Source organism: Pogoniulus pusillus, chromosome 28 (genome assembly GCF_015220805.1).
Source record: "Pogoniulus pusillus isolate bPogPus1 chromosome 28, bPogPus1.pri, whole genome shotgun sequence".
In the NCBI taxonomy this organism is placed as follows: Eukaryota; Metazoa; Chordata; class Aves; order Piciformes; family Lybiidae; genus Pogoniulus; species Pogoniulus pusillus.
The window spans coordinates 5572810-5597001 of record NC_087291.1 but is presented as its reverse complement, the minus strand read 5'-3'; the positions used below and the strand labels follow the sequence as shown (position 1 = coordinate 5597001).

The following is a 24192-nucleotide window of genomic DNA, read 5'->3' as shown; positions in this document are numbered from 1 at the left end:
CTTCTTTACATAGCTTTGTAGTGTGTAAGGAATGCAAGCAAAGTAGCAAGTGAAACAGATGCACACACTGCTTTCTAGGATTTAAGCAAAAATAGGAAAGAAAAATATATTTATGTTTAAACTGGAAATGTGGCAAGAATATATTTTTCTGAAGACTTCTCATTTTCTAGATTACTTTGGACTACATTCTATTTTGAACTACAAATTCTACTACTGGTGTGGTCAGCAGGAGCAGGGAGGTCATTCTGCCCCTGTACTCTGCACTGGTTAGACCACACCTTGAGTCCTGTGTTCAGTTCTGGGCCCCCCAGTTTAGGAGGGACATTGAGATGCTTGAGTGTGTCCAGAGAAGGGCGACGAGGCTGGGGAGAGGCCTTGAGCACAGCCCTACGAGGAGAGGCTGAGGGAGCTGGGATTGGTTAGCCTGGAGAAGAGGAGGCTCAGGGGTGACCTTATTGCTGTCTACAACTACCTGAGGGGAGGTTGTGGCCAGGAGGAGGTTGCTCTCTTCTCTCAGGTGGCCAGCACCAGAACGAGAGGACACAGCCTCAGGCTGCACCAGGGGAAATTTAGGCTGGAGGTGAGAAGAAAGTTCTTCCCTGAGAGAGTCATTGGACACTGGAATGGGCTGCCCGGGGAGGTGGTGGAGTCGCCGTCCCTGGAGCTGTTCAAGGCAGGATTGGACGTGGCACTTGGTGCCATGGTCTAGCCTTGAGCTCTGTGGTAAAGGGTTGGACTTGATGATCTATGAGGTCTCTTCCAACTTTGGTGATACTGTGATACTGTGTGTGATACTGAGGTAAACTCCAAGCAAAGAGCACCTAAAGAAAGATGGGGAGAGGTCTGGCAAACATGACCTATGAGGAGCAGCTAAGGGAGCTGGGGGTGTTTAGTCTGGAGAAGAGGAGGCTAAGAGGGGACCTTATTGCCCTCTACACCTACCTAAAAGGAGGCTGTAGTGAGGCTGGAGCTGGTCTCTTCTCCTGAACTACTAATGATAGGACATGAGGAAATGGCCTCAAGTTGCTTCAGGGGAGGTTTAGGTTGGATGTTGGGAGTAAGCTCTTTACTGAGCAGGTGGTCAGGCACTGGAACAGGCTGCTCAGGGAGGTGTTGGAGTCACCATCCCTGGAGGGGTTTAAAAAGAGAGTGGATGTGGTGCTTGAGGCTGTGGTCTGGTGATGAAGGCTGCTGGGACGAAGGTTGGACTGGATGATCCTGGTGATCCTTTCTAACCATAGCGATTCATAGTGATGAGATGCTGTGCTGAGGGATTTGGTTTAGTCAAGGACTTGTCAGTGTGAAACTAATGATTTGGCTCGATGAGCTTGAAGGGCTTTTCCAATCTAAGAAATTCTGTGGTTCTATGATTCTATATTTTGAGACCTCAGCAGAGACTTTTGTGTTTTGGTGGTATAAAATGACATTGAGAAGTAGAAAGCACACCTGAGGAGAAATATGTCAAAGAAATGAAAGAATGAACACTGGTATATGTAGAATAATCTTACCAAAAAGAAAAGGAAGGGGAAGGGAAATTATTAAGAGCATCATTACTAAGAGGACCTATACTATGAATTAGCAAACATGAGCCATCAACAAAAATCACTGCTCCTTTCCAGTAATTACAATTCTGAGCCCAGCTTGCCTGTAAGATACTAGGAAAGTGATCATGCATATTCCCACTGTTCCTGATGTGGTTTAAATTCAGCTATCTGCTCAGCTCCTACAAAGGGACTAGCTGTGATAAGGCTTTGAGACATTCCTTCTAGGGCTGCAATACCTCGTCAGGCAGATTAGCAGTGCTTTCTATTCAAGCAGACAAAAATGATACAAAGATCAAGAGCTCTCAGGGTAGCACCACAAATGCTGAAATGAACCAATTCAACTAAGCACTAGACAAAAAAGAAGTCTTTATACTCCTGCATACAAACAGGCTGTAACTAAGTTGTCTCCACCCATATCCACTCTCCCTTTTTTGTCTGACTTACACCCAGGTGTTGTGAACCATTCTGAAACCAGGTTAAGTGGCTCATTTGGCAGGTTCTTCTCTGTTATGACAGTGATAAGGTCCTCCCCTAAGTCCCCACCTCTCAAAGGAGCTGGGAACATAATTGAGACAACATTAACTTTAATGTATGAGAGGTCACTATACAATACTTACTGCCAGTAAGTGGTTTCAAGCATCGTGCTGGCGTTTCATTCTCCACAAGTCCATTCAGCTTGTCTGCCGCTTCTGTTACACTTGGGTTTGCATGCTGAAACTCTTCTTCATTTCCCTTTGCAGACTTGAGATTCAGCTCTTCAGTAGCCTGCCCTTCACCTTTCCAGCCCTCCCTGGATGTGGCAGAGGGCTCAGCACTTTCCTCACTTGGTGCTGCAGAGCTGCATCCATTAATGGCATCTATTTTCTCGCCATCCGCTGAAGCATGATCCTCGAGGTGATTTGAAACATTTGCATTATCTCTCGATCGCACAGAGTTGTTACTGGCAGGTGTCAGGGAGGTGCTGACAAGACAGTTCTTTTGGGAATGGTACTGAGGTATAATTCCAACAAATTTCAAGCCCTGACTCGCAGCATCTTGAATCTACAAATCAAAGAAGATTAGATTTCTAACTGTCAAGCTGTCTTAGCTAAATAGAAATAGAGAAAATAACACCCTTCAAGGCAGTTAGCATGTCATTTTGCTACTTTTGTCCACTACCACAAGAGATTGTCATGTTACATTTACATAAAAAGTTACATCCTAAGAGAACCAGGAGGAAAATTTCCCTAAACCAACTGAAATAATGTGACAGTGGGGGAAAAAAAAAGGGGGGGGGGAGGGAAAGAGAGGAAATGCCTACATATTTCTTCACAGGGGATAAAATATCTGTTTTAAAAGTTTATTTAGGTTAAATTAGCAGACATCAAAGTTTTACTATCAGCCTTATGAAGTCAGAGAGCTAATATTACATATTCTGCTGCATTTGGTATATGAGGATGATATTTATGCAAGGAAAAGGTTACTAATGCATTCTGCTACATGAAGCGTTATAACAACAGTTGTTGTTTGTCCTGTTTTGGATTGAGACACAAATGGCAAACTTTTGCATAATGAGTACATAAAAGCAAAGCTATTTTAATACATGACTTTTGGGAAGATACAGAACTCAAAACAGAAAAAGTCAGTGCAAGATGAGCTAAGAAGGTAAGTGGAAATTAAGGGATGCTATTATTCATGCTTCACACTTTAGGTAAAGGAGGAAGGAATCAAATCATAGTAGATGCTAAGGGAAAAAAAACATTGGCATGGTAGTAATGACAGTTAGATAAAGCCAGAGTTAACTACAGAAGGTTTCAGACAAAGCAGCAAGAGAAATCTTCTTTATGCAGAGCAAGCACTCACAGTATCACAGTATCACCAAGGTTGGAAGAGACCTCATAGATCATCAAGTCCAACCCTTTACCACAGAGCTCAAGGCCAGACCATGGCACCAAGTGCCACGTCCAGTCCTGCCTTGAACAGCTCCAGGGACGGCAACTCCACCACCTCCCCGGGCAGCCCATTCCAGTGTCCAATGACTCTCTCAGGGAAGAACTTTCTCCTCACCTCCAGCCTAAATTTCCCCTGGTGTAGCCTGAGGCTGTGTCCTCTTGTTCTGGTGCTGGCCACCTGAGAGAAGAGAGCAACCTCCTCCTGGCCACAACCACCCCTCAGGTAGTTGTAGACAGCAATAAGGTCTTCCCTGAGCCTCCTCTTCTCCAGGCTAACCAATCCCAGCTCCCTCAGCCTCTCCTCGTAGGGCTGTGCTCAAGGCCTCTCCCCAGCCTCGTTGCCCTTCTCTGGACACGCTCAAGCATCTCAATGTCCCTCCTAAACTGGGGGGCCCAGAACTGAACACAGCACTCAAGGTGTGGTCTAACCAGTGCAGAGTACAGGGGCAGAATGACCTCCCTGCTCCTGCTCCTGCTGACCACACCATTCCTGATGCAGGCCAGGATGCCACTGGCTCTCTTGGCCACCTGGGCACACTGCTGGCTCATGTTCAGGCAGGTATCAATCAGCACCCCCAGATCCCTCTCTGGCTGCTCTCCAGCCACTCCGACCCCAGCCTGTATCTCTGCATGGGGTTGTTGTGGCCAAAGTGCAGCACCCTGCACTTGGAGCTATTGAACACCATCCCCTTGGGCTCTGCCCATCTGTGCAGGCGGTCAAGGTCCCACTGCAGAGCCCTTCTGCCCTTCAACCCAGCCACATCTGCCCCCAGCTTGGTGTCATAATGCATCATCCACACAAGTCATCAGCCTCACACTCCTCAGACCCAGGACAAGCTACACCGAGAACCAGACTGATGTGGAAACGTGCATGCAGCTGCTGGCTCGTTTATCAAAACCACCCACCAAAAGGAAAGGTTTTCATGAAATGTATTCTCTTCACATAATATAAACTCTAAACACACATTTAGAAAAGAATGAGAGAGCTGAGAGAGCTGGCAGCTGAGCTGGCCAAGCTGCTCTCCATCATTTTCCAGCAGTCCTGGCTCACCAGAGAGGTCCCAGGAGACTGGAAAATGGCCAACGTGGTCCCCATCCACAAGAAGGGTCGGATGGAGGAACCTGGGAACTACAGACCTGTCAGCCTGACCTCAGTGCCAGGGAAACTGATGGAACAGGTTATCTTGGGGGTGATAAGAGCACACCTAAGGGATGGCAAAGGGCTCAGGTCCAGCCAGCATGGGTTTAGGAAGGGCAGATCCTGCCTTTCTAACCTGATCGCCTTCTATGATCAGGTGACCTGCTGGGTGGATGTGGGGAGGCCTGTGGATGTGGTCTGTCTGGACTTCAGCAAGGCCTTTGACACTGTCCCCCACAGCTGCTAAGCTGTCAGCGCATGGCTTGGATGGCAACACTCTATGCTGGGTTAGGAACTGGCTGGAGGGCTGAGCCCAGAGAGTGGTGGTGAATGGTGCCACATCCAGCTGGCAGCTGTCACTAGTGGTGTCCCTCAGGGATCTGTGCTGGGCCCCATCCTCTTTAACATCTTCATAGATGATCTGGATGAGGGCATGGAGTCAGTCATCAGCAAGTCTGCAGATGACACCAAGCTGGGGGCAGATGTGGCTGGGTTGGAGGGCAGAAGGGCTCTGCAGCGGGACCTTGACCGCCTGGACAGATGGGCAGAGTCCAAGGGGATGGGGTTCAATAGCTCCAAGTGCAGGGTGCTGCACTTTGGCCACAGCAACCCCATGCAGAGATACAGGCTGGGGTCAGAGTGGCTGAGAGAAGCCAGACAGAGAGGGATCTGGGGGTACTGATTGATACCCACCTGAACATGAGCCAGCAGTGTGCCCAGGTGGCCTAGAGAGCCAGTGGCATCCTGGCCTGCATCAGCAATGGTGTGGTCAGCAGGAGCAGGGAGGTCATTCTGCCCCTGTACTCTGCACTGGTTAGACCACACCTTGAGTCCTGTGTTCAGTTCTGGGCCCCCCAGTTTAGAAGGGACATTGAGATGCTTGAGCGTGTCCAGAGAAGGGCAACGAGGCTGGGGAGAGACCTTGAGCACAGCCCTACGAGGAGAGGCTGAGGGAGCTGGGGTTGGTTAGCCTGGAGAAGAGGAGGCTCAGGGGTGACCTTATTGCTGTCTACAACTACCTGAGGGGAGGTTGTGGCCAGGAGGAGGTTGCTCTCTTCTCTCAGGTGGCCAGCACCAGAACAAGAGGACACAGCCTCAAGCTATGCCAGGGGAGATTTAGGCTGGAGGTGAGGAGAAAGTTCTTCCCTGAGAGAGTCATTGGACACTGGAATGGGCTGCCCGGGGAGGTGGTGGAGTCGCCGTCCCTGGAGCTGTTCAAGGCAGGACTGGACGTGGCACTTGGTGCCATGGTCTGGCCTTGAGCTCTGTGGTAAAGGGTTGGACTTGATGATCTATGAGGTCTCTTCCAACCTTGGTGATACTGTGATACTGTGAGTTGAGAATGGAGAAATAATTTCTCTTTCTCAGCATACCATGGCATTTCGGAGAGTTCAAACGTCTTAGCTGTGCTAGGAGGGTTGATTAAGTATGAACTGAAATGGTTCTGGCCGTTTGTTTTTTGTTGTTGGGGTTTGGGGTTTTATTATTCAATTCAAGAAGCAGCTCTCTTCTGCAGCTTCTCTACTCAGATATTTTTTTTCTGTTCTAGAAACAAACCATCTACTTCCTGCTAACACATCACTGTTCTGAACAAACCTACAGATGATATCTGATCAACAACAAGAACTTCCTCTTTCCAACTACTATTGTATTTTCCATGTTAAATTAACTCTTGATTTCAGGGTCACAGGAACTTAAACAGAGTTCTCCAGGAAACAAGGCAGTGGTATTCACAGGTGTTTAGACTGGCAAATATAGATGCTGACTAAAACTAAAGAGGGCAATAACCTCCAAATGAAAGTAGAACTAGCAGCATCCTGATCAAATATTTGTCTAGAAATAAAGCTACTGCAGAAGTGCCTTGCTCAGAATGGTTTAAGTGAATGTGAATGACAGACAGAGTCATAATATGCTTAATGATCCTTATTCCCTGCTGTAACCTTACATGTACTTTTTCAGACAGTCAATGAATGAGTTACAGATTCAATTCATCTCTTAGAATCAAAGAATCATAGAATCAACCAGGTTGGAAGAGACCTCCAACATCATCCAGGCCAACCTAGCACCCAGCCCTAACCAATCAACCAGACCATGGCACTAAGTGCCTCTGCCAGGCTTTTCTTGAACACCTCCAGGGACAGCAACTCCACCACCTCCCTGGGCAGCCCATTCCAATGCCAATCACTTTCTCTGCCAGCAACTTCCTCCTAACATCCAGCCTAGACCTCCCCAGCACAACTTGAGACTTTGTCCCCTTGTTCTCTTGATGGTTGCCTGGCAGAAGAGACCAACCCCCACGTGGCTACAGCCTCCCTTCAGGTAGTTCTAGACAACAGTAAGGTCACCCCTGAGCCTCCTCTTCTCCAGGATAAACAACCCCAGCTCCCTCAGTCTCTCCTCATAGGGTTTGTGTTCCAGGTCCCTCACCAGCTTTGTTGCCCTTCTCTGGACATGCTCCAGCACCTCAACATCTCTCTTGAATTGAGAACCCCAGAACTGGACACAGTACTCAAGGTGTGGCCTGAGCAGTGCTGAGTACAGGGGAAGAATAACCTCCCTTGTCCTGCTGGCCACACTGTTCCTGATCCAGGCCAGGATGCCATTGGCTCTCTTGGCCACCTGGGCACACTGCTGCTTCATCTTTAGCCTACTATCTACCAGTACCCCCAGGTCTCTTTCTTCCTGGCTGCTTTCCAGCCACTCTGTCCCCAGCTTGTAGTGCTGCTTGGGGTTGTTGTGGACAAAGTGCAGAACCCTGCAGTAACAAAGGTCCCTGTCATACTAGGCTGTATGACTAAATGTGATGAAGAAGCATAAAAAGCAGAAAAGTTGCATCTCCAGCATTTACCACATCAGACAAAAAGGTAGATTTAAAGTGCCCTTATATTAGGTGGTCTATATTATATTCCAATTGTTTTATTGACCTTTTTGTAGTTTAAATACTCTCTACATGTCACTCTCTACATCTTGGGAAAGTTTTTTTACAGGGAAATTCCAACAAAATTTAAACCAAACCCAAGCAAATTCTTTGGTCCTTTCCCCAGACAGGAACAGAAATTTTTTGTCACCTCATAAAGCACTGATGGGATAATATTCAGCACAAATATAACAACTGGTCTCTATCAGAAAAGATGTCACTGTTCAACAGCACAGGCAGAATATCACTGGTTTATTTCAACCTGGATGAACCCCCAAGTGAGTACATCCAAATTTGTTTATAACTGGCTTGCGAAAATTGGATTTATGTCAGTCTAAAAATAGAACCTGCTTGAAGAAGGGGTGAAATTTAATGTCTACAGTGGGCCAGAGCAGTTAAAGAATTTAATGTCATGCCTATAATTTGCTTGATTAGAAAGCTGGCATTTTCCATGAGGGGAAAAAAAAAATGACAGATTTAGCCTTTGCTGTCTGGGAAATAAATATCAACTCTCCCAGTATCTCTAGAGCAGGAATAGGAACAAGCACCACATCCACCCCCATGTCACTCCCTTAATTGAATCTTAGCTGGGGCACTTGAGTTAACATTCTTAACATTTCCAAGTGTTATTGTTTATTTCAGAACTGACTGACTGCTATTTTCATACTGCATTTGGACAAAAAGCAACTGTTAGCAGCACAAAGCAGTACCGCTGACGTAGATGCAGCAGAATCATGGCCCATCCTTTTCTGCTTCTCTTGAAAGTTCCCTAATTTAAAGGTCTGTAGAATCAGAGTCACAGAATTAACCAGATTGGAAAATACCTCTAGGATAATCAAGTCCAACTTATCACCTAATCTTTCTAATTAACTGAACCATGGCACTAGGGGTCTCATCCAGTGTCCTCTTTAAACACCTCCAGGGATGGCGACTCCACCACCTCCCCGGGCAGCCCATTCCAATGTCAATCACTCTTGCCGTGAAGAACTTCTTCCTAACATCCAGCCTGCCCTAGTGCAGCTTGAGGCTGTGTCCTCTTGTTCTGTCCCTGGGTGCCTTGGAGGAAAGACCAACCCCACCTGGATACAATCTCCCTTCAGGTAGTTGTAGACAGCAATGAGCTCTGCCCTGAGTCTCCTCTTCTCCAGGCTGCACACCCCCAGCTCCCTCAGCCTCTCCTCACAGGGCTGTGCTCCAGGCCCCTCACCAGCCTTGCTGCCCTTCTTTGGACATGTTCAAGCACCTCAATATCTTTCTTAAATTGAGGAGCCCAGAACTGGACATGGTACTCAAGGTGTGGCCTGATCAGTGTTGAGTACAGGGGCAGAAGGGCTTCCCTAGTCCTGCTGGCCACACTGTTCCTGATCCAGACTAGGACATCAATGGCCACCTGGGCACACTGCTGGCTCATGTTCAATTGCTGCCAACCAGCACCCTCAGATCCCTTTCTCTGCCTGGCTGCTCTCAGCCACTCTGTCCCCAGCCTGTGGCACTGCACGGCGTTGTTGTGACCAAAGTGCAGAACCCTGCACTTGGCCTTGTTAAAACTTCTGGCATTGGGCTGTGTCCATCTGTCCAGCCTGTCCAGGTCCATCTGTAGAGCCCTCCTACCCTTGCTCCCAACTTGGTGTCATCTGCAAACTTACTGATGGCAGTCTCACACTCCATAATGGTCTGAATGACAGACAAAAATCCTCTTTTCTGGAAACTACTTGTTTCCAAAAGAGAGGCTTCACAGCCATGAAAGAGGTGCAGAGACTCTAGGCCAAATGCTCATTCTAAGCAACCATGTACAGGTTTCTTTTCAGATCTGTTTAGAATCAAGACACTCAGCAATTTCATTGCACATTCCACACATTGTCTGTGACTCTGCATTTCTTTTTGCATGATCAGTTCTACAATAATCACCTGTTCCTAGTGAGCATGGTGGTACTACCTTAAACACAAACACAGCCTTGGAAACAATAGCAGGTTCATCTTGCTCAGAGCTGCCTGTTTAAAGCAATCCTAAACCACTTTAGTTTACACAAGAAAAGGTTCTCTGTCTGTTTTCTTGGTGGATGTATATTTAACAACCACTGTTAGAGGCCTTAGATCTCACAATGTGCACCAGCAAGGAGATCATCTTAGTTTTCTACCTTGTTTTCAGAATTCAAGCAGACCTCCTTTGACAACAGACATAGCACTGGAGATCATCATGCAAAGAACAGAGTCTTGTGGTTTGGGGAGAACACTACACAGTACATGCCAGGAGTCTGAACTGGAAAAGAATGAGACTACAGTGTCCTAACTAGGTCCTCCTTCATTAATACATAGCAGCACATGTTTCATCACAAATACTCCACATCCCCTTCTAGTTTGTTCGTTTCTGAAAACAGATGTAAAAAATGAAGCTGGCCTAAATTTTACTTTGCCTTTGCTATTTTCTGTAGGTCTCACGTGCTGAGAAAACAGCAACAGTCATCAAGAGTTTACAGATTATTTGAAAACCAACTAAGCTTAGCTAATCACAGTATCACAGCACCATCAGGGTTGGAAGAGACCTCACAGATCATCAAGTCCAACCCTTTACCACAGAGCTCAAGGCCAGACCATGGCACCAAGTGCCACGTCCAATCCTGCCTTGAACAGCTCCAGGGACGGCGACTCCACCACCTCCCCGGGCAGCCCATTCCAGTGTCCAATGACTCTCTCAGGGAAGAACTTTCTCCTCACCTCCAGCCTAAATCTCCTCTGGCACAGCCTGAGGCTGTGTCCTCTTGTTCTGGTGCTGGCCACCTGAGAGAAGAGAGCAACCTCCTCCTGGCCACAACCTCCCCTCAGGTAGTTGTAGACAGCAATAAGGTCTCCCCTGAGCCTCCTCTTCTCCAGGCTAACCAATCCCAGCTCCCTCAGCCTCTCCTCGTAGGGCTGTGCTCAAGGCCTCTCCCCAGCCTCGTCGCCCTTCTCTGGACACGCTCAAGCATCTCAATGTCCCTCCTAAACTGGGGGGCCCAGAACTGAACACAGCACTCAAGGTGTGGTCTAACCAGTGCAGAGTACAGGGGCAGAATGACCTCCCTGCTCCTGCTGACCACACCATTGCTGATGCAGGCCAGGATGCTCTGAAGAGGGGTTTAATTCTTTCTAAATGACTCAAAACTTCTGCAACTTTGGCATTTCTGCTTCTCTAATAGTACATTACAAAAGAAGAAAATGCTACTGATCAAACAGCAAAGCAACAACTGCTAATCTTTTCTCTGTCTTGTTTCTCTGAGACTGTTTCAATGCTTAGAACCTCTCTGGCTGGGATGCTCTGTCATTTAAGCCTGTACTTCCCGTGCATTTTTAACCTCTGCTGGTTTACACTCTGAATCTGAGAGATAGTTCATGCCTGTGTATATACATGTAAAAGTAGCTTTTAGAAAGCCAAACCTCAATTCACATTGAGGCTGTCAAGTTACCAAGTATTTCCACTGTCAATTACACCAAAATAGGCCATCAGGGATAAAACTCTGGAGGACTGCCTTGAAAAATATTACCATAAGCTCGAACCACAGAGATTGTCCTTTAAGTAGTGCTGTTGACACTGTTTATATTCATTCTTCCAGTAAAAACCTTGACAAGGAGTTCACTATTCAGGAATTTCAGACTAGGCTATTAGAATGAAGTTGACAGATCCAAGAGATGATCCAACACCAAACCCAAAAGATAAAAAGTGACCAGTTTCTTGAAGAAACAAACATGTGTTGCCTTTCTAGCTTTGCAATAAACAGCCCATTCCACAGAACAACTGACTTGACACTTCCAGTTCTCATTGCATTTGTGCTAGAGCACAGCAAGGCATGGAACAAGAAAAAGAAAGCAAGCTCTGCAGTTTTACACCATGCTCATTGGTAGATGCTTGTGCAAAAGGGAACTGAAAGCTACACACAGAACAGGAAGAAGAAAAGTAGTGAAGCAAGTAGCTACTGTAGCTTACTGCCATGCTGAATAAGATAAGCTCTTAGGACAGTGCTGCCAAGAGATAGTAAGTCACAGGAGGCTATATGGCTCCTGCTACTGGAGACAAGGCAGGGATATGAGTAATGACTTGAAATTCCTCTTCAGCTTGCATGAACTGTTGTGCTAGTTTGAAGCTAGCTAGAATGTTTTGGTGAGAAGGACTAGATTACAAGCTGTGAAAGGAAAGCAGTGGTGATGTCTACTTCCCTCACAGGCTTACTGAGAGATACAAGAAGAAGAATCAAAACATAGATAAGGCACTCAGCTACTCCTGCTGGGGAGCTCCGAGCTGCATCTCTCTCTCTAACCTCACCCTCTGTCCCTCTGACTAATCCACTTTGCTTCCTAACCCTCTGGCTGAACCTCCATTCTTCCTTGGGACTTGGGTAAGGTTGAGAGGGGTAGGGGGAAGGTGAAGGGGTGGATGGGAACCCCTCCTGGGGACTCAGGTTTCTGGGAGGGCTGTTGTGTTGCTGTAGTACCTTTTACCTTGTATATTTCTGTCTATAAGTGCATGTACTGTAAATATCTGCTTCTATATTCTGCTAAGCTGTAAATATAAACTTCATTCAATTTCCAGGGCTGGCTGAGTCTAGTCTGGGTGATTTCCAAAGTGTGGGGGGGCAGGGAACACCCAAACCATAACACCTGTACATTCAATCCTGAAGACAATATAACCATACTAAACATCTAGGTGCTGCATGCTATCCAAGTATGCTTACTCTTTTCAGCATATCTAACTAGATGACAGCTCTTGAAACCACTCTGCATCATCCTCTGTGGTGTAGGTTGTGGAGTCTCCTTCTCTGGAGATATTCAAAACCTACCTGGATGCATTCCTGTGTGACCTACTCTAGGTGATTCTGCTAGAGCAGGGGGGTTGGACTAGATGATCTTTTGAGGACCCTTCTAACCCCTAACCTTCTGTGAGTCTCAAGTGATTATCTTACACATCCATCCCTCCATAGAGCTGTTAAAAGGCAAACACTGGTCACAGACTACAAAAGGTTTATTGACTTCAATACCTGCCCAAAGAGATTTAACATACCTACATCCTCCCATCGTTGCCCTAAACTCTTGAGAAGAAATCTCAAATTTATCCATGTAATTTAAACTTCATTTCCAAATAAATGTTTTAGATAAGCTGCTATGGAACAGCCAGCTACGCTCGCTCAACCCAAATACTTGATATATGCTCCAGAAAACTGGCTGTAGAACCTCTGTCTCAAGCACTTGGCCTAGAAAAGAGGCATGTATGAAATGCAGACCATGCCATGTGCATGAATCTTCTGAGAGAAACTCCTACTCTAATGGGTGAACATAAGCAGTGGGAAAATCAAGATTTATAGAGATGGGTAGCCAGGTTGGGGGTGGCCTCTTCTGCCAGGCAACCAGCAACAGAACAAGGGGAGACAGTCTCAAGTTGTGCCAGGGCAGGTCTAGGCTGGATGTTAGGAGGAAGTTGTTGCCAGAGAGAGTGATTGGCATTGGAATGGACTGCCCAGGGAGGTGGTGGAGTCGCTGTCCCTGGAGGCATTCAAGCAAAGCCTGGCTGAGGCACTTAGTGCCATGGTCTGGTTGACTGGCTAGGGCTGGGTGCTAGGTTGGCTTGGATGACCTTGGAGGTCTCTTCCAACCTGGTTGATTCTATGATTCTTTGATTCTAATCACCATTTTGGCCAGATGAACACAATTCAGTGTTCTCTGTAGAACATGAGAAAAGTCATTTGTGACACCAGTTTAGGCCATCTCTGTCCTAAGCAATGATAACAAAACCCCAAAAGATTCAGGACAACAGGAATACTTTAAAGATTAAGAGATTAATTTGCAGGAAACATTTTCTTCTATCTTAATATAAACCAAAGAGTGTCTCTTTAAAATCACATTGTTTCATCATGCCATCTGTCGCAGCCAAAATTACAGTTTGAACAATTTGCCCACATTTTGCTTTAGCACACTGTAAAATATTATCTCTTTCTTTTTTTTTTTCCCCCTAACAATAAAGCTATTTTTCCCACCAGACAGAAGTGGGATGATGAAAAACATCAACTACATGCTTTGCAACATCTATTTTTATCTTGGTCAAGAGAATGATTCTGAAAGCTGCTGGGGGCAAAGGATTAGGAAAGCAAAACCAGGCTCCTGGGAGAGTCCTGAAAATACTTTTGCAATGTCCATGGAAGATATATATCAACACCACTCTTACTGGGATAGCTAAAAGAACTCAAGTTGAAAGCAACTTAACCAGGAACAGATGTTTCCCTTCACACCAGGCTGTCCAAAATACAGTATGTACTATTTTTTACCACTTCTTGTTATAGATACACTCACAAAATGCTAACAAAATGCACTTCAATAAATATTATCACAGCAGGTCACACACAGACGAACAACTAACGCTGAGTTTCAACTTCTGCTTCATGGCCCTATCTATTTCTAAGGTCCAAATAAAAGAGGGGCTCTGTTTGCACTGAAAACATGCAGAAAACAAAGTAGACAGCTAAGTGTTCAGTGATGGTTTTCATTACAATTTGGTAAAGAAATCCTATAATTGTTTCAGTTGGAAAGGATCTCTGGAAGCTGAAAGGTCCAGCTGTAAATAAATGTTGCATTGTTCTTTTGCAAATACCCTGGAGAGTGAAGATTTGGAGTGGAATTTTTTTGGGTTTGTTTTAAGGATGGAAATGATTTTAGAAGAGGTTGAGATCACATCTAGATAAATAATCCTAGGTAATAAACAGTACTCTAGAGAGGTCATTTCCTAGGCACAGAAGTAAATTCTGACTGTTCAGTCATCTGAAGAACAATCCACTGAGCAGTATTAAAGACTCAATTATCCCCCTCTTCTGTCTTTTACTGCCACCTGCTTGGACTGTATACTCTGCAGGAAATCTCTGAACAGGCCAGCTAAAACTTATCTAAAGAATAATGCTTATGATTACAATAACCACATAAGGAACTCTGGAACCAACAAAGCAATCAGCAAAAGAGATCTTTGTAGGACTGTAACAACAGAGTCAAGAAATCCACCAAACATCCAGTGCTCTTCAGAACACATAAGCTGCACCTCTTTGTTCCCTCTAACAAAGAAATCTCAGTGCAAAGATCAAGTGCTGAAGAACAAGAAATAAGAGAGACAAGAATGTGAGAAATCCTGGAACAGCTATGCAGTATTCTTCTTAGAGATTACAAACAAAAGTGTCTTCTCCTTTGCTTGTCATACTGCTGCAAAATAAGTCATATATGTATTGAAAGCACAGATTACTACTAACAACTTCTTCCTATGACACATTTACCATCTTCCACATCTTGCTGTTTCATAGTCAGACGTTGAAGAGTTTTACAGCTTAGAAGCTGACAAGCCAAAATCATTTAATATCACTTTCACACACACTGTATGGATATGTGAAGTTCCCCATTTTGATCACACAAGACAAATTCTGATGCAAGCATCAGAATAACTGAATAGCCAAATAACTGAATAGCCAAATCTAGCTTCTTGACAAACACTGTCTCTCATGCAGCAGACTTCATCCCAAGGTGTTTCAAGATGGCAGTTGTATTCCAAGCTGAACTGATCCTCCCAAAATGCAAAACCAAAGCATTAATCTCTATGGCTGTAGGTTTGTTAGAAGAAATTAGACTAATTTCTGTGTCACGGAAAGACAGACCAGCAGGAGAAATCCTTGGCTAGTCAAAAACACAAAAGGAAGATGCTTGTATTTGAACATCAGTTGAGCTGCACCATTTTTATGCCACACTCTTCAATGCTATTGTGAGAGGTGTCCCTGCCTATAGCAGAGGGTTGGAACTGGATGATCCTTGAGGTCTCTTCCAACTTAAACCACTCAATGATTCTCTAGAGAAGGATAATCAGTCCCACAGGTAGAAGAAATATGAACTCTGCAATGAAGTCAAACTGAAGAAAAGTTAACATATGAGAATTCCCTTCTGACAGAGAATTATTAAAGCAGGCAACTGAGGGTACAAAGATGTGCTTCCTACACTTTTTGAAGTCAAAACTGAGAAGAAAGGGCAAAGAAACTATTCTCCATTTCCTAACCTTTCACCAACACTGCAAAGATGTGAACACAGGACTAAAACCTCCTGACTATTACAGGTCTTCTGGAGTATGTAACTCAGACTGATGTTGAAAACAAAGGTCATGAGAAACTCATCTTGTGTTCATACACAACTTTGCATGCAAAATAATTCTTTTCCTGGGATGTGAGCCTAGCTTCTCCTTTCTTTGTCTTATCAGATTCAGGAGAACACTCTCAGATGAAAAAAAGGGAAACAGGATACATAGATATAAAGAGCCACTAAGGAAGTAATTAAAGATTATCCTATTTTACATGAGGCACAAGTCAAAGTGTTACAAAATATAGTATCTTAGATGTAACTTCTCTGACTTGCAACAACTTCAGAGTGATCAGAGCCACAGTGATCAGAAGTTCAGAAGTCAGCTTTGCTCATTAAAAAGCAGATGAGCAATACTTTAATCTGTGTTTTGCCTGAGAGCTAAAAACAGGAGTGCAAATACCAGTACAGCAGTAAAGTACATATACAACAGTTACTTAGAATCATAGAATCAAGCAGGTTGGAACAGACCACCAACAACATCCAGGCCAACCTAGCATCCAGCTCTAGCCAGTCAACCAGACCATGGCACTAAGTGCCTCAGCCAGGCTTTGCTTCAACACCTCCAGGGACGGTGACTCCACCACCTCCCTGGGCAGCCCATCCCAATGCCAATCACTCTCTCTGCCAACAACTTCCTCCTAACATCCAGCCTAGACCTCCCCTGGCACAACTTGAGACTGTGTCCCCTTGTTCTGTTGCTGGTTGCCTGGGAGAAGAGACCAACCCCACCTGGCTACAACCTCCCTGCCCAAGAATTACATGACAAAAACACCACGAGACTGTTTGAACACTTTAGGATACACTGAACTGCCTTAAATCCACATTGATATGAAAGAATGAACAGAACATGGTGAGATCAACACGATTTTAAGGTCCAGAAAGAGTGTATCTCATGCAACATTATGTCCTCAACATTTAACTGTGTGTGTGACCTGTCCTCAGTTGCTCTGTGACAAAAATGTACAGAGGAGAGCAGAGAACTGGGACAGAGTCCCAAAGCACAGAAGGATCTCAACAAGAGAACATAAGGTTGACCAGAGAGTTGTCTTTGGCATTTCTTAAACGTTTTATAGTCCACATTGTACAGAGGCACTTTATTTCACTGAGCAAGAGGCATTCTCCAGATGAAATAACTTCCTTCTTTCTGTTTGATTGCTCTTTGACATTTATATGGAGTTATGGAAGAAAAAAAAACTTTACCTATGCTGTACACCATTGCAAAATTGGTTTGTGTTTGCCAGAAGCAAGCAGTTAATATTCACTTTGACATACATTTTAATGCAACTAAAAGTCAGTTGAGAAAAGTTGTAGAAGTTGTATGCATGTTCCAAGTCCATGTAAACAATACTTGCTTGGCAGTGGACAATAAAAAATCAAGAAAATTAATTTTCTCAGGGCAAAAGAATTTTTTGGCAGTAAATTTGCAGCTAGAGAAAATGTTGACTTATTTTGGTTTGAAACAGAAGAAGGGGACACAGTCTCAAGTTGTGCCAGGGGAGGTCTAGGCTGGATGTTAGGAGGAAGTTGTTGTCAGAGAGAGTGATTGGCATTGGAATGGGCTGCCCAGGGAGGTGGTGGAGTCGCTGTGCCTGGAGGTGTTGAAGCAAAGCCTGGCTGAGGCACTTAGTGCCATGGTCTGGTTGACTGGCTAGGGCTGGGTGCTAGCTTGGACTGGATGATGTTGGAGGTCTCTTCCAGCCTGGTTGATTCTATGAAATCTGGAGAAAGGGATTGATTTATAAGCTACCTGAAAGGTTATTGTGTAGAGGTGGGTGCTGACCTCTTCTCACAGGTTGTTAGTTATAGAACAAGAGGGAATGACCTCAAATTGCACCAGAGTAGAACATTAGGAAGATTTTTTTTTCCAGACAGTGGAATAGGCTGCCTGGATGTGTCTAAGATCATTTAGATGTGGTGCCTGAGGATAAGATTTAGGGGTGATCTTTGCAGAATAGTGTTAATGGTTGGACTTGATGATCCCAGGGGTCTTTTCCAACCTGAATGATTCTGTGACTCTGTGAAAATATGGCTACTCTACTTGGTGTATCTTTTCTTCTAAATACAGCCATTTGCAACGCAGTAAGATGGTAAATCTATGCTAAAAGCCTCTGTTATGAAAAGTTCTGTGATCAAAGATTTGCCTATTCAATTAAAACATTCTATTAACTTCAATTGTATACACACTTTGAGAAGAGTTCTAGGGTTATTTTTTGAGAGCAAGTAATTGCCCTCTCTAACAGCTTTTTCATAGAATCCTAGAATGGTTTAGGTTGGAAGGGACCTCAAGGATCATCCAGTTCCAACCCCCTGCCATAGGCAGGGACACCTCCCACTAGAACAGGTCACTCAAGGCCTCATCCAACCTGGCCTTGAACACCTCCAGGGAGGGAGCAGCCACAACCTCCCTGGGCAACCTGTGCCAGTGTCTCACCAACCCTTTCCTAACACCTAGTTTGAATCCCCTCTTTCCCAGTTTAAACCCATTACCCCTTGTCCTGTCAATATAAGATCTTGTAAATAGTCCCTCCACAGCCTTCTTGAAGCCTCCCTTCAGATAACTGGAAGGCTATAAAGTCTCATTTTCTAAGCTGAAGAGCTCCAGCTCTTGTAGCCTGTCCTCATAGCAGAGGTGCTCCATCCCTCTGAGCATCATTTTGCTACTAATTTCTTCACAGCATATTCTTCATTTTTAATTTCTTTGTTTATTTATATACCCCTAAAAGCAATGGACATTCTTCTTGCTCAGACAAATTAGTTAATATGACAAATAATTCCCACTCCCCAACAAGTGCTGTTTGCTGAGATAGATTACATAAAAGTGTTGAGACTTTCACAGTGCATTTAATCAGATATAGACTGTGACACAACACACACTTGACAGCCACAGCTTCAAAGAACTTCAAACTCCTCTACATCAAATAATATCTGAGGATGAGCGACATACCTAGCCTAGAGAGAAACAGTAAATATATATTTTAGATATTAATATTTAAATGATTCCATTTCAAAAAGGCATCTTTGTAACCCCATAATCAAATGGCTTCCACCAAGTGAAACATTTCCACGTCTAGAAACGCATTCTAAAGAGTCTTGGAATTGGATAGGTATGGAAATAAGCTGACTCCTGGATTGTCATTTTGTTTTCATGTTTGCCATAGTCTTTCTGAAGTTACAAATACAAAGGAATTTTCTGTTGCAATGATATGAAATTTTGCTACTAGTTGTGACAGATAAGCCTATATTTCTACTCTGGCTCAAAGACCTCAAGAACAACATCAAACATGTTGAAACTGATACACAAGAAGTACACCAGTTTTGCCTAAGTGTGAATATATTAAAATAGTTGAAGAGAGTGTCAGAATAAAAGTGCAATAACACAACAAATCTTGAAAGCACCTTGGGATGAAGTCTGCTGTATGAGAGACAGTGCTTGTCAAGCAAGATTTGGCTATTCAGTTATTCTGATGCTTGCAGAAATGGTGTGGTCAGCAGGAGCAGGGAGGTCATTCTGCCCCTGTACTCTGCACTGCATAGACCACACCTTGAGTCCTGTGTTCAGTTCTGGGCCCCCCAGTTTAGGAGGGACATTGAGATGCTTGAGCGTGTCCAGAGAAGGGCAACGAGGCTGGGGAGAGGCCTTGAGCACAGCCCTATGAGGAGAGGCTGAGGGAGCTGGGATTGGTTAGCCTGGAGAAGAGGAGGCTCAGGGGTGAGCTTATTGCTGTCTACAACTACCTGAGGGGTGGTTGTGGCCAGGAGGAGGTTGCTCTCTTCTCTCAGGTGGCCAGCACCAGAACGAGAGGACACAGCCTCAGGCTGTGCCAGGGGAAATTTAGGCTGGAGGTGAGGAGAAAGTTCTTCCCTGAGAGAGTCATTGGACACTGGAATGGGCTGCCCGGGGAGGTGGTGGAGTCGCCGTCCCTGGAGCTGTTCAAGGCAGGACTGGACATGGCACTTGGTGCCATGGTCTGGCCTTGAGCTCTGTGGTAAAGGGTTGGACTTGATGATCTGTGAGGTCTCTTCCAACCTTGATGGTACTGTGATACCATCCCTGGAGGTGTTCAACAAAAGCCTGGATGAGGCACTTAGTGCCATGGTCTAGTTGACTGAATAGGGCTGGGTTCTAGGTTGGACTGGATGATCTTGGAAGTCTCTTCCAACCTGGTTGATTCTATGATTCTATGAAATGCAATTCAGATTCAGGCTTCTGAATATTAGGAAGTGTTCCAAAAACTTCAGTTTGTTCCAATACCAAAATCTAGGTATGATTAAGTATGATGATCGTGACGATGATCAGACAGTCACAGCTGCACTATTTTCAACTCATTGCAAAAGGAAAAGACTGAACATGAGTGCAAGTCTGTCAAGCTGAGTCCCTATCACACTCACACAGCCTGTGCTGAAATTTGCTCTACAAAATTTTCCTAACTATTATGACTGCAAGACGGATTAAAGCTAGAGGAGTATGCCACTCACACTTATTCTTACACCATGTGGCTGAGTAAATATAGGTTTTGATGTTAGTTTTTATAACATGCAATAGGACACAACAGATGCTGCAAACTCTGAAACACGCACATCGAATCTGTCTTCCCTAAAATGGACACAACCTGCTAATTTCCAGTCTGGCAAAGTATTACAGCAACAAAAGTAATTTTAGAAAGAAGGCAACAAGTAAAGCATCACAGGGTTCTTTGCAAATTTCTCAGTGTATAGAAAAGTTAACTATTCTGGATGACAAAGGTATTTAGGCTACCATTACCATCTCTAACTGTTAACATCATGGGATAGTGAAACAAATCTGGGAGATTCATAGAATCATAGAAGCACAGAATCAAGCAGGTTGGAAGAGACCTCCAAGATCATCCAGTCCAACCTAGCACCCAGCCCTAGCCAGTCAACTAGACCATGGCATTCCAGGAGTTTAACTACAGAACTATTGTGGTGGTAGGCTTGATGGGGTAAACATGGGCTTATTCATGCCCAGACATGTTCCTCTGCTCCTACTGTGCTGGGGGAGGCAACTGTGGGAAGGGAGGATGAACGCTCTGGCTTCACCTAATATGGTGAGGCCTGGCAAAGTGCCATTCCAACTGGCTAATCTATATCCAGTGTCCCACTAGTTGCAGGCTGGACATTGATAAAAGGGATAAGCAGGTAGCACGAGGCTGCTGCTGCCTCTTTTTGCATCCTGAATTTGCCTGGCGACTTTACCAGGAGCAGGCTCCAAATGCCTGCCTGCGGTTGGCTTGCATAGCCTCCAGAGTGACACTGTGCTGAGACTGCACATGGCAGACATCCTGCCTGCCCCTGAAAGTCTTCCTGCTAAGACTAGACAGTCCTGGAGATATACAGATCATCCAGAGGAGCCAGGAGACAAGGTCAGAGATTGTCTGCCTCCTTTCCCCAGAAGCCTGGGGAGAATCAAGCCTCAGCAGCCAACAAGACAGAGCTCCACATGCTTTGGGTACTCTCTGATTTATACTCTGTGAGTCTGATTTATACTTTGTGACCCTCTTCCAGTATAATATTTGCATTTGCCACTTATTTCTTAAAGTGCTCTACTTTTGCCTGTGCCCTGCAGGTCTAAATTTCCAACCTGTGCGTTTTTTCCAGCCCGTGTACAAGTTTCTGGCAAGTGTTAGTGTGAATAAACAGTTTTCATAGTTATTAACAATCATATCAAAATTGGATCTAAAAATTAATACAGATTATTAATTTTGCATAATCCTTCAGAACTATGCAACAGGATATTTTGACACTAAAATGGAAACTACATATATTGAATCATAGAATCATAGAATCAACCAGGTTGGAAGAGACCTCCAAGATCATCCAAGTCCAACCTATTGAAATATTTACACCATTACAGGGCCATCCTCTACACTGGTAACTCAGCTGGTATCACCTCTGAGAAGTTACTCTCCTGTGAAACTTGTTTCAGTCAATAAGCATCATCTCCCTTCAGATGCTTCAAATTACAAACCATCAAATTTTTACTGCAGCATTTCAACAGCACCAAATGGCCAACACCACAAAATTTCTACTGTCAGATTGACAGGACTAGAAGCAGTAATTACAGTGCAAATAGAAGCAGAGTGTGTTGTGGGGTTTGCCTTTTCTTTCTTTTTTATGTACTCACTTGCTTAATAAAATCAGGTATCTCCTTTTTGTCTGAAAGCTGGCTTAAAGAGGAGCAGCACTCTACCTCCAAGACATATCTTTCACTATGGACATCACCTTTTGGAGACCTAAAGAGACACACAAGAAGAAAAAAAAAACAGAATGAGTATCAGTTTTGTTGGACATCCAAACATCCATTTTATAAATATATACCCTGGAGAGATAAGCTTCAGAAGAAACTTCAGTTCCAGCAGATTCACTTCAGTGAGCTCAACACAATTCGGACAAGCAGCAGTTAAAGTATCTCATCTACTTGCTAGGAAAGAAAATCACACCAATGACTGCAGATGCCTCAGAGACTTCCAAATTTATTTCACCTGTCCAAGAAACACTCTATCAGCCTGGCATCCATAGCTGATGCCAAGGAGATTGACAAGTAACCCCAAAGGGCAGCCTGATGTAGGGTGTGTTTCATGGGCAACAATTAAAAGAATCCCTTCCCTAATCTACCACCATCCTAACTACACACTGGAAAAACAGGGGCTAATTTAAGCAGTCTTGCCTTCAGTCTTACCTTCTGCTTTGTTGTAGAGGAATGTAAAGCTATGTGTGAAATCCCTTCTCTTCCAGAAGACACTAACTCCTAAAATAATTTGAAGCGTATGGCATCTGCCATATACACTGCTGAACACATCAGTGTTGTAGAAACATGATACTGGTCAAAATATGCCAAAGCAAAGTTTGGAAGTGATCCTGAATGATCCTGAGAAAGAGTGCACAGGAATGCACTGCAAAGCAGTGCCAATGGAGGCAGATGCCCATGAAAGGAAACTGATAGGCCTGATTGATAGAGGAAATCTCCAAAGTAATTTATTAGTTCTTTATGAGAACACGTGGAGGAAGGTAAAAAAAGAACCCCAGCCTACAATTCTTGAGGTTAGTAACAAAGTGGTTATCTTAACATCCCATATGGAGAAATCAAAAAATCTAGCTTGCAGTACAAAGATAACACTGGCCAGCAGTCTCTTGGTGCCCTGCATACCTTCAAGACAGGAAGAAAGGTGTAGAGGTTTCAGCTGAGAGCACTTAGGAAGCAGAGAAACAACGAAACAAGGGTTTTGCAGGCATGCCAAAGCAGGTCTACAAAAGCCCTGTTCTGGAGACTGAGATGTGTGACATGAAAAACACATCCCAGCTACAGATGGTCCCAGGGTCTTTGCCTAGATGCCAAATTACTTGGAGCCACTGGGTGCGTAGGTTGCGGACTGCAAGCTGGCAGTGTGTTTCCTAGGCAACACTGCAGAACTTTTCTGAAGCTATCATAATACATTTCACACTTGATACCTCCACTTTCACATATTTCACTTATACATGGGACAGGCAGCACCAGACTGTCAGTGTCTGGGACAGGTGGCCAGTACCAGAACAAGAGGACACAGCCTCAGGCTGCACCAGGGGAAATTTAGGCTGGAGGTGAGGAGAAAGTTCTTCCCTGAGAGAGTCATTGGATACTGGAATGGGTTGCCCGGGGAGGTGGTGGAGTCGCCGTCCCTGGAGCTGTTCAAGGCAGGATTGGACGTGGCACTTGGTGCCATGGTCTGGCCTTGAGCTCTGTGGTAAAGGGTTGGACTTGATGATCTATGAGGTCTCTTCCAACCTTGGTGATACTGTGATAATATATTTCACACTTGATACCTCCACTTTCACATACTTCACTTACACATGGGTCAGACAACACCAGACTGTCAGTGTCTGGGACACTGAAGTCTTTTCCCTATTTGTTTTCACCCTCCTTTCCAGTTTCTTCTCAGAACTTGTGGTCCCATTCTGCTCCTGACTCTGGACAAAACCTTTAACAAAACATTGGTGTCCATGGAAACTCTCCAAGCATCTTTATAGGATGTACAGAAATAATTACTGAGGGGGCAAAAGGAGTTCCATCACTACTCCTCTGTAACAGACACACAGAAATTAATTTAAGCAGCAAAGAAGAACTATGTCAAGAAAAAAACAACAACAACCAATTAAGCAAAAGCACTTTGTGAGAGAGAACACTTGAACTGCAAACATTTTTGTTGTCCTAGTTAAAAGCTTAGATGACATAATCTATTCTCTGCAGATTTTACACCACTGATTAACTCAATTCATTTAAGAACATAAAAACAAACTTAAGAAAGTCTCCCTGCTATAGCACTTACTACTATACCTACATTTCTTTTATCTGACTATGACTATCTCCAAATGTAAACCTGATGTTATTTAGCCATGTTCCAGATAGTGTGAGCTAGGGCTCTAGCAAACAACTATCCAAAGTGCCACTTGATATTGCAATGGAAAGTTCACATGACATCAAAAGGAGCAAACAATTCTCTAGTGTTGTGGTTGTTGTTTAATTACAAACTAGAAGTGAAT

The 24192-nt window shown here is 44.4% G+C and overlaps 1 protein-coding gene across 2 annotated transcripts in view; it reads right to left on the bottom strand.

Annotated features, from left to right (window-relative positions):
- The window catches only part of RFTN1 (raftlin, lipid raft linker 1), a 134711-nt gene that overhangs the window by 41377 nt on the left and 69142 nt on the right, over positions 1 to 24192 (bottom strand). For both annotated transcript variants that reach the window (XM_064167210.1, XM_064167211.1), the window contains exons 4-5: positions 21800 to 21908; positions 2162 to 2585 (exon numbers count right to left, since the gene is read on the bottom strand). In XM_064167210.1, the coding sequence (XP_064023280.1) occupies positions 2162 to 2585; positions 21800 to 21908 (533 nt within the window). The remainder of the gene's footprint in view (positions 1 to 2161; positions 2586 to 21799; positions 21909 to 24192) is intronic.